The sequence below is a fragment of the Ornithorhynchus anatinus genome, chromosome 12 (genome assembly GCF_004115215.2).
Source record: "Ornithorhynchus anatinus isolate Pmale09 chromosome 12, mOrnAna1.pri.v4, whole genome shotgun sequence".
NCBI lineage: Eukaryota > Metazoa > Chordata > Mammalia > Monotremata > Ornithorhynchidae > Ornithorhynchus > Ornithorhynchus anatinus.
Window position 1 is genome coordinate 59056350 of NC_041739.1, and position 16699 is coordinate 59073048.

General features: G+C 61.7%; 1 protein-coding gene across 1 annotated transcript in view; it reads left to right on the forward strand.

The window, feature by feature from the left end:
- SCFD2 (sec1 family domain containing 2) overlaps positions 1-16699 on the forward strand; it is a 139121-nt gene that overhangs the window by 24741 nt on the left and 97681 nt on the right. The window contains exon 3 of the mRNA XM_029076554.1: positions 1918-2045. Coding sequence (XP_028932387.1) covers positions 1918-2045 — 128 coding nt within the window. The remainder of the gene's footprint in view (positions 1-1917; positions 2046-16699) is intronic.

Consider the following 16699-nt stretch of genomic DNA (forward strand, 5'->3'; position numbering starts at 1 on the left):
AGACGCGATCCCTTTTTTCAAGGAGCTGACGGGCTAGGCGGAGAGAGAGAGATGCTGAAATTCAGTACAAACAGATGAAACCGTAGGGTTTAATAATAATAATAATAATGACGTTGGTATTTCGTTCAATAGTATTTTTTCAATAGTATTTATCGAGCGCTTACTATGTGCAGAGCACTGTACTAAGCGCTTGGAATGGACAAATCGGCAACAGGTACGGTCCCTGCCCATCGATGGGCTTACAGGATAATCGGATTTGTTAAGCGCCTACTATGTGCCGAGCACTGTTGTAAGCGCTGGGGTAGATACAGGGTCATCGGGTTGTCCTACGTGATGACATGAATCCCCATTTTCCCGATGAGGTCGCCGAGGCCCAGAGACCTGCCCGCGGTCACACAGCTGACAGGTGGCGGAGCCGGGCTCTGAACCCACGACCTCTGACTCCCGAGCCCGGGCTCTTTCCACCGAGCCACGCTGCTTCTCATAGGGTACGGACGTGAGTTCTGTGGGCTCGGGGAGGGGTGAGTATAACGCCTAAAGGAGATGTGGGAATGGGATAGGAAAAGAATCAAAGCGCCTCAGGGAGACAGACCCAAGTGCCTAGGAGATGTAGAAGGGAAGGTGAATAGGGTGAGAAAAGATGGGCTAAAATGCGGAAGGCCTCTTGGAGGAGATAGGATTTTAGTTGTCGTAGTATTTGTTAAGCGCTTTCTACGCGCCAGGCACTGTGCTAAGCGCTGGGGCGATCACGAGCAAAATCGGGCCGGACACGGTCAGTCCCCCCACGGGGAGCTCACAGTCGTAGTCCCTGTTTTACAGATGAGATCGCTGAGGCCCAGAGAATAATAATAATAATAATAATGTTGGTATTTTTTAAGCGCTTACTATGTGCAGAGCACCGTTCCAAGCGCTGGGCTAGACACGGGGGAGTCAGGTTGTCCCACGTGGGGCTCACGGTCTCAATCCCCATTTAACAGATGAGGTAACCGAGGCCCAGAGAAGAGAAGTGACTCGCCCGGGGTCACAGAGCCACGATTAGAAGTCGAGGCCTCCTGACCCCCAGGCCCACGCTCTGTCTTCTGGGCCTTCCTGCTTCTCTAGGGGGGCTTTGAAAGTGGGGAGAGCAGCGGTCTGTCGGGTCTGAAAGGGGAGCGATCTAGGCTCTCCCCTTTTTCATATTTTCATTATATTTTATATATTTTCATTAGCCTATTTTGTTAATGAAATCGCCTTGATTCTATTTATTTGCTGTTGTTTTAATGAGACGTTCATCCCCTCGATTCTGTTTATTGCTACCGTGGGGGAGGAGCGCGGCCAGGGAGGAAGGGGAGAGACTATTACTAAATCAGTGACGTGCACGAGACTGCTAAGGGTCGCGGTGGGGATCGATCGGGGAGGGCCTCCTGGAGGAGATGGGTTCCCGGTACTCTTCGAAGCCGGGGACCGCGGTGGCCCGACGGATGACTCTGCGGGCAAGTCACTTGACTTGTCGGTGCCTCAGTTACCTCATCTGGGGACGAAGACCGTGAGCCTCGGGCGGGACAACCCGCATCCCCCCCCCCCAGCGCTCGGAACGGTGCTCGGCACATAGTAAGCGCTTAACAGCTACCGACGTCGTCGTCGTAAATGGAGGCGGAAGCTCCGTCCCCCGTCAGAGGCCCGATTTCCCTCTTCCAAATGGTTCTGTCGCGACGATGCCGATCGAGCTTCCTCGCGACCGGCGTCCGTCCAAGGAGGGTCGCCGTTCCTTCGGGCCGCGGTATCCGCTCGGTCCCCGTAAACTGGGCGCCGGGGCCGGGGCCGGGGGGGGGGGGGGGCGGGGGCGGGGGGGGGGGGGTGATGTTCATAAAGCAGGGCTCCTCCGCGCCTGCCCCGGTGACCCCGTTTGCGTGCTTTTGCCCGCGTGTGTCCTCGCAGCGACGCGGAGGCCAAAGCCCTGTGGGAATCCTTGCTGACGCTCAAGCAGAAGGAGGCCGTGATGGAGGTCCGGAGACATCTGGTGGAGGCCGCCAGCAGAGAGAACCTCCCCGTTAAGATGAGCCTGGGTAAGCCGCCGACCCCTCCCCCCAATCCTCCGCCCCTCTCGCTCCAGGCCGCCTCGTCATCTGGCTGCCGCTTTGGAAGTTTGCGTATTTTTTCTCTCCCCCCCCCCCCCCCCCCCCCCGCGCCCCCCGCGGGACGGACGAGACGGCCCCGATCTGCGGGTCTCGCGTCGTTAACCCCGAAAAGGCCCCGGGCGGACGGGAGATGCCGACGTGGCCGTCTCCGTCCGGGGTCGTCCTTCCTGGGCGTTGGGGCGGCCCCCCGGGCGCGGGGCGCGGCGCCGGGCACCGACTGAGGCCGGGGGGCCGGGCCGGACCGTGTCCCCGCGAGAGCGGCTGACGACAGTGAGACGTTCTCCCCGTCCCGGAGGTGCTCGTGGACCCAGCTGTAAAAAAAAACCGAACAAACAGAAAATATCGGTCAAGTGGTTACTTTGCGCCAGGCACCGTACTAAGCTCCGGGGTGGCTGCAAGCAGATCGGGTCGGACGGGGGCCCCGCAGCATGTGGGGCTCACGGTCTGCGCCCCCATTTTACAGATGAGATGACCGAGGCCCGGTGAAGTGACTCACCCAAGGTCACGCAGCAGACAAGCGGCAGAGCTGGCTGTAAACGTGGAGTGGGAGTAAAAAGGAAAACATAAATAATAATAGCGGTGGTATGGGTCGAGCGCTTACCATGCTTCCCCCCGACTCGGTTCATCGCCGTCGTTCTCGTCCGTCCGTCTCCCCCGATTAGACCGTGAGCCTGTCGGACGGCGGGGACCGTCTCCGTCGGTCGCCGACTTGTCGGTTCCAAGCGCTCAGTACAGTGCCCTGCACGTAGTAAATACCATCGAATGAGTACTGTGCGTCAGACACCGTTCTGAGCGCTGGGGAAGATTCGGGAGAGTCAGGCCGGACGCAGTCCCTGCCCCACGAAGAGCTCGAAGTCTGAGGCGGGTCGTTCTACAGACGAGGTAACTGAGGCGCAGAGAAGCGAGGTGCCGTGCCCAGGGTCGCCCAACGGGCGCGTGGCGAAACTGAGCTCGGAACCCAGGGCCTTCTGTCTCCCAGGCCGGGGAGCTTTCCATTAATAATAACGTCGGGATCCGTTAAGCGCTTAACTACGTGCAGAGCACCGTTCTGAGCGCTGGGGTAGACGTAGGGGAGTCAGGTTGTCCCACGTGGGGCTCACGGTCTTCCTCCCCGTTTTACAGACGAGGTAGTTGAGGCCCAGAGAAGTGAAGTGACTCGCCCACAGTCACCCAGCTGACGGGTAGCGGAGCCGGGACTCGAACTCATGACCTCCGACTCCAAAGCCCGGGCCCTTTCCACCGAGCCACGCTGCTCAGGCCACCCTGCTTCCCCACTGCCGGCACCGGGCAGCGTTGGGGAGACTGAGTAATGGGGGACCGTCCCGAGTGGCGGGGAGCCGGGTTCGGGGGCCGGGGGACTCCCGGCCGCACCGCGTCGCCGAGCCAGGCGGGAGGGCGGGTTTGAGGAGTGAGCCTCCCTGTTGATATTCCTGCTGGATCTCATTCTTCGAGCGTTCAGAGAGGCGGACGAGACGCGGTCTTCTCGTGCCCTAAGGATGCCAGGCGTGTGAGTCGTGGTGTCTACTGAGCGCTTACGGCCCGTCGGGGAATCGGGGAGGATAGAGGACGATCGGATCGGACTCGGTCCCCGTCCCCCGTGGGGGTCAGCGATCTAAGGCGTAGGGAGAGGCAGGAATCGTTACCCCTGTTCTACCGCGGGGGAACCCGCCCGGACCAGAGAAGCGACCCGGCCGAGGTCACCCGGCGGGCCCGTGGCAGGGTCGGGACGAGAACCCACGTCCCGACCGCCCGACTCGTGTCTCTCCGTTACGCCGGGCCGCCTCCTGGAGATGCCAGCCAGTCTACCGCGGCACGGGTGACTTGTTGGCACACGAGCCCCGGGAGGGGAGACCGGCGCCCGGGTGATACCGGACTGTCTTCCCCGAAATCGCATCCGGCACTCGGACGCGGCCCGTTGCGGCCGGCCTTCCCGGGAGCGGACGAGGAGGCCGGGGGGGGGGGGGGCCCCGTTCCGGTCGAGCCTCCCCGGCTCGGGGCGAGAGCGCCGGGCTTATCTCCGATTCTCGCCCGAGCCGGAGAACGCGGACATCTCCGTCTGACATCGCGACGGGGCGGCCTCGGTAACGCGTCTACGGCCGTGCCGAGAAATTAGGGGAGACGGGAGGGCGTCGGTGGTTTGAGAGCAGGGCGGCGGCGAGTGATGAAGATTGATTTACGCACTGTGATACGGTACCGTGGCAACATCGCAGACACTCTGAATAGATCGACCGGAGCGCGCCTCGTCCCCACGCAGGCTCGGTCTGCCGGTCCTGCCGCGCTCCGGCCTCTGGCCCGGTCGTTCGGTCCCACTTCCCTCTGGCCCCCGGCCCAGTCTGCCGGCCCTTCCCGCTCCGTCCCCTAGCCCGGTCTTCCGGTCCCCCCGCGCTCCGGCCCTTGGCCCGATCTGCCGGTCACGCCGCACTCCGACCCCTAGACCGCTCATTCGGTCGTATTTATTGAGCACTTACTGCGTGCGGGGCCCTGTACTAAGCACTGGGGAGAGTAGGATATAGCGTCAGACGCGTCCCCGCCCGCGACGAGCTCACGGTCTATAGCCCAGGCTGCCGATCCCACCACCCTCTGGCCCCCGGTCCGGCCTGCCGGTCCCGCCGCGCCCCGGCCCCCGGCCCGGTCTGCCGGTCCAGCCGCGCCCCGGCCCCCGTCGCGGTCTGCCGGTCCCGCCGCACTCTGATCGTCGGTCCCGTCTGCCCGTCCCGCTGCGCTCTAAGTCTCCGATGGATCTGCCGGTCCCGACGCGCCCTGACCCCCGGCCCGGGCTTGCTGGTCGGCCAGCCACGCTCCGACCCCCGGCCCGATCTGCCGGCCCCACCGCACCCCCGACCCCTTCCCCGGCCTGCGGCAGGCCAGCGGCCTTGCAGGCTTGGGAGTCAGGTCGGAGGGGTGGTTGATCTCGGGCGGCTCCCACGCCGGGCCTTCGGACGTCCGAGACGGGAACGGAGCCGCGAACGTGGGCGCTAGCCCAGTTAAAACCCTTCAACCTGGTGGAGCGGGGAGATTCACTCATTCGATCGTATTTATTGAGCGCTCGCCGTGTGCGGAGCGCTGTACCGAGCTCTTGGAAAGTACAGGCGGGGAGGTTGGGATATTACGCTCGTCAGCGTACGATGGCATCCGGGAAGAAACAGAGCCGCCCGATCTGCATCTTTAAATATCCTTGGCGGGTGGGTGTCCTTCATGTTTTTGCATCTTCCTAGCGGAAAGAGCGTGGAGACGTGAGTCGGGACGCCTGGTCTCCGGGTCAGCCGCGGGACCTCAGGCGAGATATTTAACCTCGTGGATCTCGCCCTCCGCTGTCTCGGACCGTGAGCCCCTCGTGGGACTGGGAGGATGACCGGTCTGATCTGATATCCACCCCCGTGCTCGGCCCGGTGTCTGACAGGGGCGGCTTAATCCGTACGGTGGTAATAGTGTGTGTAAATCTCTAGGTCCCCGGGTGGCTGCCGGGGCAGAGGGAGGGGGTTGGAGCTCAACGCCGTTCAAAGGCAGGGGCTTCGTCGAGGCCCCGCCGGGGCCGCTGGGGCCGAAGGACCTCTCGGAGACGGGCGGTCCGCGGCCATCGGGCCGGAGCCGGCGGGTCCACGGGAGTGCAGGCGCCCGAGGGAGCGTGCCACGGGTCTCCGCCCTTCACCCCGACCGGAGGGGCGGTTGTTTCGGTCGCAGGGAGGACCGGACCGGAGGCGGAGCTGGGGGACGGGGGGCCGCGGATCCCCTCGACGCCGCTCGCCGCTGGCAGGGTGGCTGGCTGGCTGGTTCCACTCTGCGGTGACCGTCCCCTTCCAGTCGGCCTTTCCCCTGCCCGCGGGGGGCACACGATGTCCAGGCCCCGGGGTTCCCACACCCTGCCTCCCTCGGTCACGGCTCCTGCCGCCGGGTTCGGTGGCTTGGAAGGGATACCCGGGTTCGCCCCGGCCCGGGGCGGAGGAGGACCCAGAACGGTCCAGGTGGCATCGTGAACCTGCACCCGAGGTAGCCCGCGTAGGGGTCGTGCGTCAGGGCGTCTGCCGCCCGCCCCCAAGGGCCGTCCCTGCCCGGGGGCTGGGGAGATTGCAACCCGTACCCGCAGCTGGCACGGCACCGGACAGGAGCCTCCCCGGGCCGAGCAGCCGGTGGGAGTTCCGGGGCGGACCCGGCCGACCCGCTTCCGGACTCGTGCCCCGGACCGGCCGTCTGTGGGGTACAACAGGCCCTCGCTGGTCTAGTAAAGCATCCTCTCTTCCTCTCCCCTGTTGATTTTCATGGTGCTCGTTACCTTCCCTCCGCCCACGTACAGAGTCCAGGGTGGCGTGGGTTCGGCAACCTATTTTGGAGTCACCGGGGTCCCGAAAGAATGGTCTTAGCCGAGGGGCCGGCTCGCGCCCGGAACGATTACCGCTCATGGTGTAGCGAGAGAGAACTCTCTTGCTTTGACCTCGGAGCGTCGGTTGACAACCTCCACTCGACCCAGGCACGCTGTCCTTCGCTCAGTGGTAATGATGATTATGGTATTTGTTAAGTGCTGACTCTGTGCCGGGCGCTGTCGTAAGCGCCGGCGCAGATACAAGATGATCGGGTCCCCGTCCCACGTAGGGCTCGCGGTCTTAATCCCCCTTTTCCAGTTGAGGGAACTGAGGCCCAGAGAAGCGAAGCGACCGGCCCGAAGTCACACAGCTGACAAGCGGCGGAGCTGCGATTAGAACCCGTGGCCTCGGACTCCCGAGGCCGGGCTCTTTCCACCGAGCCTCGCTCTCCCTGCAGATCTTGGCTGGGCACCCACGAGGGCGCGGTGCCAACGGCACAGCATTTCAGTTGTGGCCCAATAACTGGAAATGTGTCTCGACGATTTCCCCGGCAGCCTCCGGGGTGGACGCTCACTCTCCATCCCGAGGCCTGTGGGATTTTCCAGTTCTGGGGAACGGACGTGCGTGCATGCGCACACGTGTTCATTCGTTCCTTCGGTCATTTACTGAGCGCTTACCGTGTGCGGAGCACTGTACTAAACGCTTGGAAAGGACAGTTTAGCAATGAAGACAGACAGTCCCTGCCCAGAACGGGCTTACAATCTAGAAGCAGGAGGTCGGGGGGGGGGGGGGGGGGGGGGGGGGGGGGGCGGGCCGACATCAAAATAAGTAAACAGTCATCAGTATAAATAAATAGAATCGGAGATATATATCTAAGTGCTACGGGATAATGGCGGTGCTTGTTAAGCGCTGACTGCGTGCCACCGTGACTGCTTACAAGTCCGTCCTTACTGTTCTGAGAGCTGGGGTGGATGCGGGGTCGTCGGGTTGTCCCACGTGGGGCTCCCGGTCTTCATCCCCATTTTACAGATGAGGTCGCTGAGGCCCAGAGAAGTCAAGTGACCGGCCCAAAGTCACACAGCCGGCGAGCGGCGGAGCCGGGATTAGAACCCACCACCTCTGACCCCCAAGCCCGGGCTCTTTCCACTGAATCACGCCGCTTCCCACGACACCCCGCCCCCCCCCCCCCACCGGCACCATCCCACTGTCCCCTCTCCCCAACCCTCCTGCCCCCCCCAATCAGTGGGGAGAGTTGGAATCAGAGAGATTCGGGACCTGTGTGACCTGATGGAAAGAGCTCAGGCCTGAAAATCAGAGGACCTGGGTTCTAATCCCAGCTCCACCACTTGTCCCTGTGTGACCTTGGGTAAGTCACTTCTCTGTGTCTCAGTTCCCTCCACTGTAAAATGAGGATTCCGTACCCGTTCTCCCACTTGCTTAGACCGTGAGCTCCGTGTGGGACCCGACTATCTTGTACCTAGGGAAGCAGCGTGGCTCGGTGGCAAGAACCCGGGCTGGGGAGTCAGAGGTCATGGGTTCGAATTCCGGCTCTGCCACCCGTCACCTGGGTGACTGTGGGCGAGACACTTAACTTCTCTGTGCCTCAGTGACCTCATCTGCAAAATGGGGATGAAGACCGTGAACCTCACGTGGGACAACCCGATGACCCCGTATCTCCCCCAGCGCTTAGAACAGTTCTCTGCACATAATAAGCGCTTAACAAATACCAAAATTATCATCATTACCTACCCCAGTGCTTAGTACAGTCCACAGTAAGTACTTAACAAATACCGCTATTATCATTATTATCATTTTTAACCGACCCTCCCCTTGATCGGTAAGACCCCCCCCCCCCCACAAGTTCACAGTTAAAAGATGGAGCCAGACCTGGCGGAAGGGAAGAACCTCCCCCTTGACCAGGTCCGGAGGTGCCAGTTTTTCTCTGGGAGTGCGGAGAGGGAAAGAGAAGCACCGCGGCCCCGTGAGAAGCAGGGTGGCCTAGTGGGTAGGGCCCAGGCCTGGGAGTCAGGGGACTTGAGTTCTGATGCTGCTCCGCTTCTTGCTCTGTGTGACCGTGGGCAGGTCACTCGACTTCTCTGTGCCTCGGTCACCCCGTCCGTAAAACGGCGATTAAGATCGTGACTGCGCCCGACCCGACCGATTAGCTTGTGTCTACCCCAGCGCTTAGTACGGTGCCCGGCACATAGTAAAGCGCTGACAAATACCGTCAACAGCAGCGACAAGAAAAGTGATTTCGGGGAGCCTGGGCCTGGGAGCGGGCAGACTTCAGAGAGCGAGCGGAGCAGGAAGACACCATTTGAAGTCTCTTCTGGGCTGAGGAGAAACTCGTGGGTCTTGTCTGGGACCCAAGAGGAGGGAGGCTGGTGGTCTCCCTTTCCTCGTCCCACGGAGCTGACGCCTCTAACTCTGGCCCAGCCCATCCCCTTTAGGGACCCAGGTTTCCACTTGGAGAAGACGGTTGGGGTCATGGGATCGTCAGGGTCAGATGCCAGAACCGAAGCCCCGGGTCTCCGCCCCTCCGGGAGCTCCCCAGACAGACTCTGTACCGGGCAGAGCCCAAGTTGGGTGGGAGGCTCTCGGGGTTCACAGGCCAGAGGTTCGGCGGGGTCTCCGGAGACTGACGAGACCCAAAACCGCTTTTGTTTCGGGCGGTGTCCGGTTTCGCTCGGAAAGTCTGCCCGGCTCTCAGGGGGAACCGTTCACCCTCCAGACCTCAGCCCCCAGCGGCGGCCGTTCCCTCGCGCCGGACCGTGGGCCGCCAGCGCGCCTCCCGGGGCGCCGCGCCCGCAGGGGGCTGAGATCGGCGTCGAAGCGGGCGTCGGAGAGGTCGGATCGCCGCCGCCGAATTCCCGAAGCGGCCCCGAACCACGGAAGCGCGTCGCCCGGGACACCCGGCGGGGTTTACGGGGGGCGTGGAAGGGGGACAGCGGCGGTCGCCGGCCGACGGCACCCAAAGGATCCAAATCAGATGGTTGCCCATCTCTGCCTTCGAAGAGCTGCGTGGCGGGCGGCTCCCCGGCCCGCCTCCCCCCGCCGGCATCTCGGCCCGATGACTTATCGGCCGCCTCGGCCGCGGCCACGAGCCCGGCACTTAGTCCGGCCGCTGGCATCGAAGGCCGGCTCCTCCCGACCCAGCTCCGTGGGAGGGTGACGGTGCCCGGGCAGCCGCGGCCCCGACGCGACGATGAGAGACCTCTAGGGAGACGGAGGTGGAATGGTACTCGATGCCGGTGGCCCGCTGTTGAAACAGCATCTTCAAGACCCAGCGGAGTCCAGCGGAGTGTAGTGGGTGTGGACCACGGAGAAACCGCGGTGACCAGTGCTCGGGCTCACCGCTTCGGCCTGTGAAGAAATGAATCCCGAAGGTATTTGGAAATGAGATGAGGAAGAAGCCTTGGCCGTAGGCCTCTGCCGTGGAACTAGCGTGGTTTGGTGTGGAGACGGCCCCACGTGGACGCCTGGCTGTCCAGTGGGGTGCCCGACGCCCGGCCTCCCTCCTCCTCGACTCCCGAGCCCTCTCGGGGACCCGTGAGGGGGACGCCCTGGTTCCGGGAAGGGGGACCGGGCATCCAGATGGCCCTAGACGGTTCCGTGTGACATCGTCACCGTAGGATACGCTCCGTGGGAAGCAGCGTGGCCTAGTGGAATTCAGGACGTTAGCTCAAAAATTTTAAGAGCAGTATAAAGTCACCGACAGGAACAGGAGGTGAATGACACGTTTTTGTTTTTTTTTTTAGACAAATAGAAAAGCATTTGGGGAAGTGAAAAGAACTGGGGACTTCTCTGTTCTACGACGGGGCGATAATGACACACGCAGAGTACTTCATTAATCTGGGAACCCAAGTTTTGCGGAGAGACAAAGGAAAAAAAAAAATACGGTGACTAGGGACCAGAGGGAAGCTGCTAAGGTCAACGAATTGTGTCCCTTTTTTGACAGAGTCCGGGGGTGACAGTGATCAGGTCACCTTTGCGGGCAGAGCCGAGATCAGGGAACTGAGGGAAAAGAGAAGAAGGCACGGGCCTGGGAGTCCGAAGGACCCGGGTTCTAATCCCGCCCCGGCCACTTGTCCCCTGCGTGACTTTGGGCAAGTCGCTTCATTTCTCTGGGCCTCCGTTACCTCGTCTGTAAAACGGGGGTTAAGACTGTGAGCCCTGTGTGGGCCGGGGACTGTCTCCGGCCCAGTTTGCTTCCATCTAACTTCAGCGCCTGTCGCGTAGACACTCAGCTAAGAAATGCCGTTAACGGAGGGCGCTTAACAGATGCGGTTACTGTTCCTACCAATGTGGAGCTTAGTGAATGCCTCTGATGTCAGGCGGAGGGCCATCCCGCGTCCCACGAGCGCCGTCCGGGACCTCCCCGCATGGAAGCCGTCGGGCAAGATGGTGGGTCGCGTCCCTGTCTGTAGAACCGTCATCCTGCTGCTTGTGTTTACCCACTCGATAGCGATAATAATAGCGATGATAATTGTGGCATTTGTTAAATGCTCACTACGTGCCAGTCGCTGGTCTGAGCGCCGGGGTGGATACAAGCAAATCAGGTTGGACGCAGTCCCCGTCCCAGGTGATAGTAACGGTGATGGTGTCTGTTAGAGGGCTCACTATGTGCCAGGTACTGCACTGAGCACGGGGATAGATACTGGCAAATCAAGTCGGACGCGGTCCCCGTCCCTTGTTGGGCTCACGGTCTCAATCCCCGTTTTCCAGACGAGGGAGCCGAGGCCCAGAGAAGTGAAGTGACTTGCCCACGGTCACGCGGCAGACGTGTGGCGGAGCTGGGAGTGGAACCCAGGTCCTGTGCTCCGTCCACTAGGCCTCACTGTCTTGTCCTCTCCTCGGCGCTCAGCATAGCGCTCAGTAAACAGTCAGTGCCATTGACTGACTGAAGATGAAAATGCATCCAGGGTAGTAACGTTCCTGCTGCGTGGGGAAAATCGAACGGTCGACTGAAAGCCAGGACAAGCTTCAGCCCGAGGGGAAGGCTGCCGTGGCTCGGACAGCGGGGCCAGGGCATCGGGGGTCCGGGCAGCGGGGCGCCTTCCCTCCTGCACCAGAGACGCGGTGGAGAAAGATTACTAACTGAGTGCCTGCCCTGTGCTAAGCACTTGGGAGAGAACGATGGAGTCGGAAGCCACGGTCTCTGCATTCAGCCAGTTGACGGTGGTTCCCCTGGGCTGTTCGTCGTGCAGGCTCTCTGGAGAAGCGGTGGGACCTAGGAGTCTAATCCTGACCCTGCCTCTTCTCTGTCGTGCGGCCTTGGGCGAATCACTTCACTTTTCTGTGCCTCAGTTACCTCATCCGAACAATGGGGATTTTAAGACGGCGAGCCCCACCTAGGGCGCGGATTGTGTCCGACGCGATTATCTTCTATCTGTTTCGGTGCGTAGTAGAGAAGCAGCGTGGCTCAGTGGAAAGAGCAGGGGCTTTGGAGTCAGAGGTCTTGGGTTCGAATCCCGGCTCGGCCGCTTGTCGGCCGGGCGACTTTGGGCGAGTCGCTTCACTTCTCGGCGCCTCCGTTACCTCGTCTGTAAAATGGAGATGAAGACCGCGAGCCCCACGTGGGGCGACCCGATTCCCCTGCGTCTACCCCGGCGCTCGGAACGGTGCTCGGCACGTAGCGAGCGCTTAACAAATACCGACATCTCTTTATTTTTTTAACGGTGCCTGGCACCTCGCGAGTGCTCGACCAATATGATTAAAGAGGCAGTTGGCTTTCTATTGCGCCACCCGCCCCACCGTATTTCGCAAAGTCCCGTGTGCACGGTGGGAGGGGGATCTGGGTGAAGCCCCACAGATCCCCTAGGCTTGGTTTTAGACTTGGAAAACCAATCCGCCCTCGGTATGAAATGGGCTGACGCTCCGCGGGAAAAAGAGCACGGGCTTTGGAGTCGGGGCCCGTGGGTTCGAATCCCGGCTCTGCCACTTGTCGGCCGTGCGACTGTGGGCGAGTCGCTTCACTTCTCGGTGCCTCAGTTCCCTCGTCTGTGAAATGGGGATGAAGACCGTGAGCCCCACGTGGGACGACCCGATTCCCCTGCGTCTACCCCGGCGCTCGGAACGGCGCTCCGCGCGTAGCGAGCGCTCGACAGATAACAAATACCAACGTTATTATTCCCCTTTGCTCGGTTTGACTTGAACGGTTGCCGCGTCGGGTGACAGGCTGTTGAACCTCCGCCTTGCCGCCGGCCCCCAGGGAGACAATTCGATTGGTGTTAAATGCAAAAATAGGGAAGCTTTTATGCGTTGAGCAACATCTCCCTGTCCCGACCCCACCACGGGGATACCACATCAATTCATCCGTCCGTGCTGGCCGGAGAGCCCCAGGCCGCTTGAGGCCTGCAGATCTATAAATGGGTCCCTCTGCCGAGTACGAAGTAAAGCCCCCTCCTCCCCCGCGAAGAGAGGCTGGCGAAACCGAGACGGTTCCCGGAAGAGGCCGCCGTCCCAGCCGCCGTCCTCCCTCTCGGAACAGAGGGACAAAGTTAGCCAAGCAGCGGCGGGCTGCCGGGCGCGGGCTCGCGATCTTTTTGCCTCCGGGCAGCCAGGCCCGGGATGGCCCGAGCCTCCGTCCGCTCCCAAAGCGGGCCGGGCTGGGTGCGACCGTCTTCTCGGGGGGGGCCGCGGTGAGAGCGTGATAAGGACCGGGGGCAGATCCCCGACCTCGCGACCCTTGACCCCGGGAGGGCGTCTGCGGCCATCCCCGGACGGCTCCTCTCCTTGACGGAATGGGGGCGGCGAGTCTTGGGAGGGCCCGGGGGCCCCAGGCTCCGTAAACGGGAGCTTCCCGGCGGCTCGCCGGGAGGAGCGCGGCCGTTGGAGACGGTGGGCCCGCCCTCGATTCCCCACTGGGAAATCCAGTCCGGGAAGCCCACCGAGCTGCCCGTGAGCTGGCCGCCTCTGGGCCAGAACCGTTCCCCGTGATTCATTCATTGGGTAGTATTTATCGAGCGCCCACTACGTGCAGAGCACCGTACCGAGCGCTTGGAGTGGACGGGTCGGCAACAGATGGACACAGATCGATCTGTCTCCTTCCACGCTGCCCCTCCCTTCCCCTGTTTGGTGGCTCCTACGCACCGGGACGGGCGGGGGGCGTCTGTGATTCAATCAATCGGTGGCGTCTACCGGACGCTGCACGAAGCTGTCCGATCGCATCTATTGAGCTCTCGCTGCGTACGAAGTACTGTGCCGAGCGCTTCGTCCCCTTGCGAGATCTGTCAAGCGTTCACACGTCAAGCTCTCTTCTGAGTGCTGGGGTGGATACGGGTTTAGCAGGTTGGGCGCGTATCCCCGCCCACGTGGGGCTCACAGTCCTAGGGGGAGGGGGAACGGATTTTTAATCTCCATTTTGCGGATGAGGATGATGGTGGCCCGCGGAAGTGAAATGACTCGGTCACACAGCGAGCCGTTGGCGGAGCCGGGATTAGAACCCAGGTCCTCTGACTCCCGGGGCTGTGCTCTTTCCTCTAGGCCAGGCGCTGGGGAGAGTACAGAACAGTCAAGCTGGTAGACACGATCCCCGCCATCTAGGAGAGAGCAGCAGTCCTTACGGCTGGCAGGGATTGTCTCTATCCGTTGCCGGATCGCTGGTTCCGAGTGGTCGGTCCAGTGCTCTGCACGTAGTAAGCGCTCAGTAAATACCATTGAATCCGTTTCCGTGGACGACGATCTACGTCCTAAGGTCAGAGACCAGGCCTTTTACTCCCGGGGTGTGTTTGTGTGTTTGTGTGTGTGCGGACCCGGGTGCCGGGGACCGGGCCCTGCCCGTGGATGGACCGCGCCCTAATAATAACGGTAGAATTAAGTGCGTACCCTGTGCCGAGCACTGTCCTGACCACCGGGGTACTGATAATGTACTGATGATGTACTGATGATTATGGGAAGCGGCGTGGCTCAGTGGAAAGAGGCCGGGCTTTGGAGTCAGAGGTCACGGGTTTGAATCCCGGCTCTGCCACTTTTCATTCAGTAGCATTTATTCCATTCAACAGTATTTATTGAGCGCTCACTACGTGCAGAGCACGGGACTGAGCGCTCGGAATGAGCAAGTCGGCAACGGATAGAGACGGTCCCTGCCCTTTGACGGGCTTTCGGTCTGGTCACGCTTGTCAGCCGCGTGACTGTGGGCAAGTCACTTCGCTTCTCTGTGCCTCAGTTACCTCATCTGTAACATGGGGATCGAGACCGTGAGCCTCACGTGGGACAACCCGATTCCCCTGTGTCTGTCCCGGCGCTTAGAACAGTGCCCTGCACGCGGTAAACGCTTAACAGATGCCAACGTTATCATAATGTATTTTTTAAGCGCTTACTATGCGCCGGGAACCGTGCTGATCGGTGGGGCGGATGCAAACGAATCGGGTTGGACAGAGTCCCTGACCCAAGTGGGGCTCACCGTCTCAATCCCCATTTTGCGGGTGAAGTAAAAGAGGCGCGGAGAAGTGCGGTGACCTGCCCAAGGTCACACGCCAGACACGAGACGGAGGCGGGTTTAGAACTCATGACCTCCCGACTCCCGGGCCCGTGCTCTCTCCGCGGGCCCCGCGTGGGGCTGGCCGGCCGAGCGGGGGACGACAGGTGTCGCGGCCCCATTTTACCGAGGAGGAAAGCGACGGCCAGCGAAGGGACTTGCCCGGGGGCGCACGGCGGACCGGTGGCAGAATGGGGTTTCGAACCCGTGTCCTCCGATTCCCAGGCCCGCGCCCTTTCCACGAGGCCACTCTGCTTCTCAGGTAAACGGTAGCGACGATGACGAGGAGAAGAGGAGACGCCTCCGGGCCGCCCGACGTTAACGTCCTCGGGCATTTGGGGCGGGGCCCTCCCAGCCGGGCCGCCGTCTTCGCCGTTGGTTTCCGAAACCCCACTCGGCGGATGGGTCTCCGCGGCACGTCTGGCTCCCGTTCGCGTGCCCCGTGAAGCGGGACAGAGGACGGGACTGAATTCCTTCCTCTTCCCAAAGCAGAATCAGGCCGTTGAAGACCGTCCCGACCCGACCGCCGGGAAGGGCCGTTGTGGCCTGGCCGGGCAGGTCACCCCTCGATCGGTGGCGTTTATCAAATGTTTGCGGTGCGCAGATCGCCGTTCTAAGAGGTTGGGAGACGTGACCCCTGCCCTCCAGACGAGATCCGGAGAAGGGGCCGGATTGCGGGGGGGGGCCGCGGGGAGGCTGGCGGCTCTCCGGCCGAGGAGTGTGGCAGAGGGTCCCGGGTGACGTTTTTGAAATCTTGGGGGCCTCTCTCTGACGGGCGAGGCGAGGGTCTAGCGGTCAGTCTTGGCAACCGGGGCTCTCGAGGCGTCTCTCGAGGCGTCTCCTTCCACACCCTCTCCCGCCGGTTGAGTAGCCCTGGGCCACCTGAGCAGCTGGGAAATCCCACCCTCCTGGAGCGCCTGCGGCGTCTCCATTACAGACCCTGTTTCCTGAGCGCTAATTAATAATAATGTGGGTATCCGTTAAGCGCTCACTGTGTGCAGAGCACCGTTCTGAGCGCTGGGGTAGGCACGGGGTCGTCGGGTTGCCCCCGGGAGGCTCGCAGTCTTCATCCCCGTTTCACAGATGAGGTCACCGAGGCACAGAGAAGTTAAGTGACTTGCCCACGGTCACCCGGCCGACGGGTGGCGGAGCCGGGATTCGAACCCATGACCCCCGACTCCCAAGCCCGGGCTCTTTCCACTGAGCCGCGCTGCTTCTCGCGTTCAGATCCCCCCCCTTTCTTCTCCCTCCCTGCCCTTTGTTTGGGGGGGCGGTATTCATTAAGTACTTACTCCGTGGCAGGCACTGTACTAAGCACCGAAGAGTGACAACCTCTCCCCATTAAACAATAGTAATAATACTAATAATGGTTTTGTTAAGGGCCTACTAGGCGTCAGGCACCGTTCTAAGCGCCGGGGTGGAGAGAAGCTAATCGGGTCGGACACACTCGGTGTCCTACGTGGGGCTCACGGTCTCAGTCCCCCTTTTACAGGTGAAGTAACTGGGGCATAGAGAAGTGAAACGATAATAATAATAATAATTATGTTGGTATCCGTTAAGCGCTCACTACGTGCACAGCACCGTTCTAAGCGCCGGGGGGAGATACAGGGTGATCGGGTCGTCCCACGTGAGGCTCACGGTCTTCATCCCCATTTTCCAGATGAGGGAACTGAGGCCCAGAGAAGCGAAGTGACCCGCCCACGGTCGCCCAGCTGACGAGTGGCGGAGCCGGGATTCGAACTCATGACCTCCGGCTCCCGAGCCCGGGCTCCTCCCACCGAGCCACGCTGCTTCGGGTCGACTGT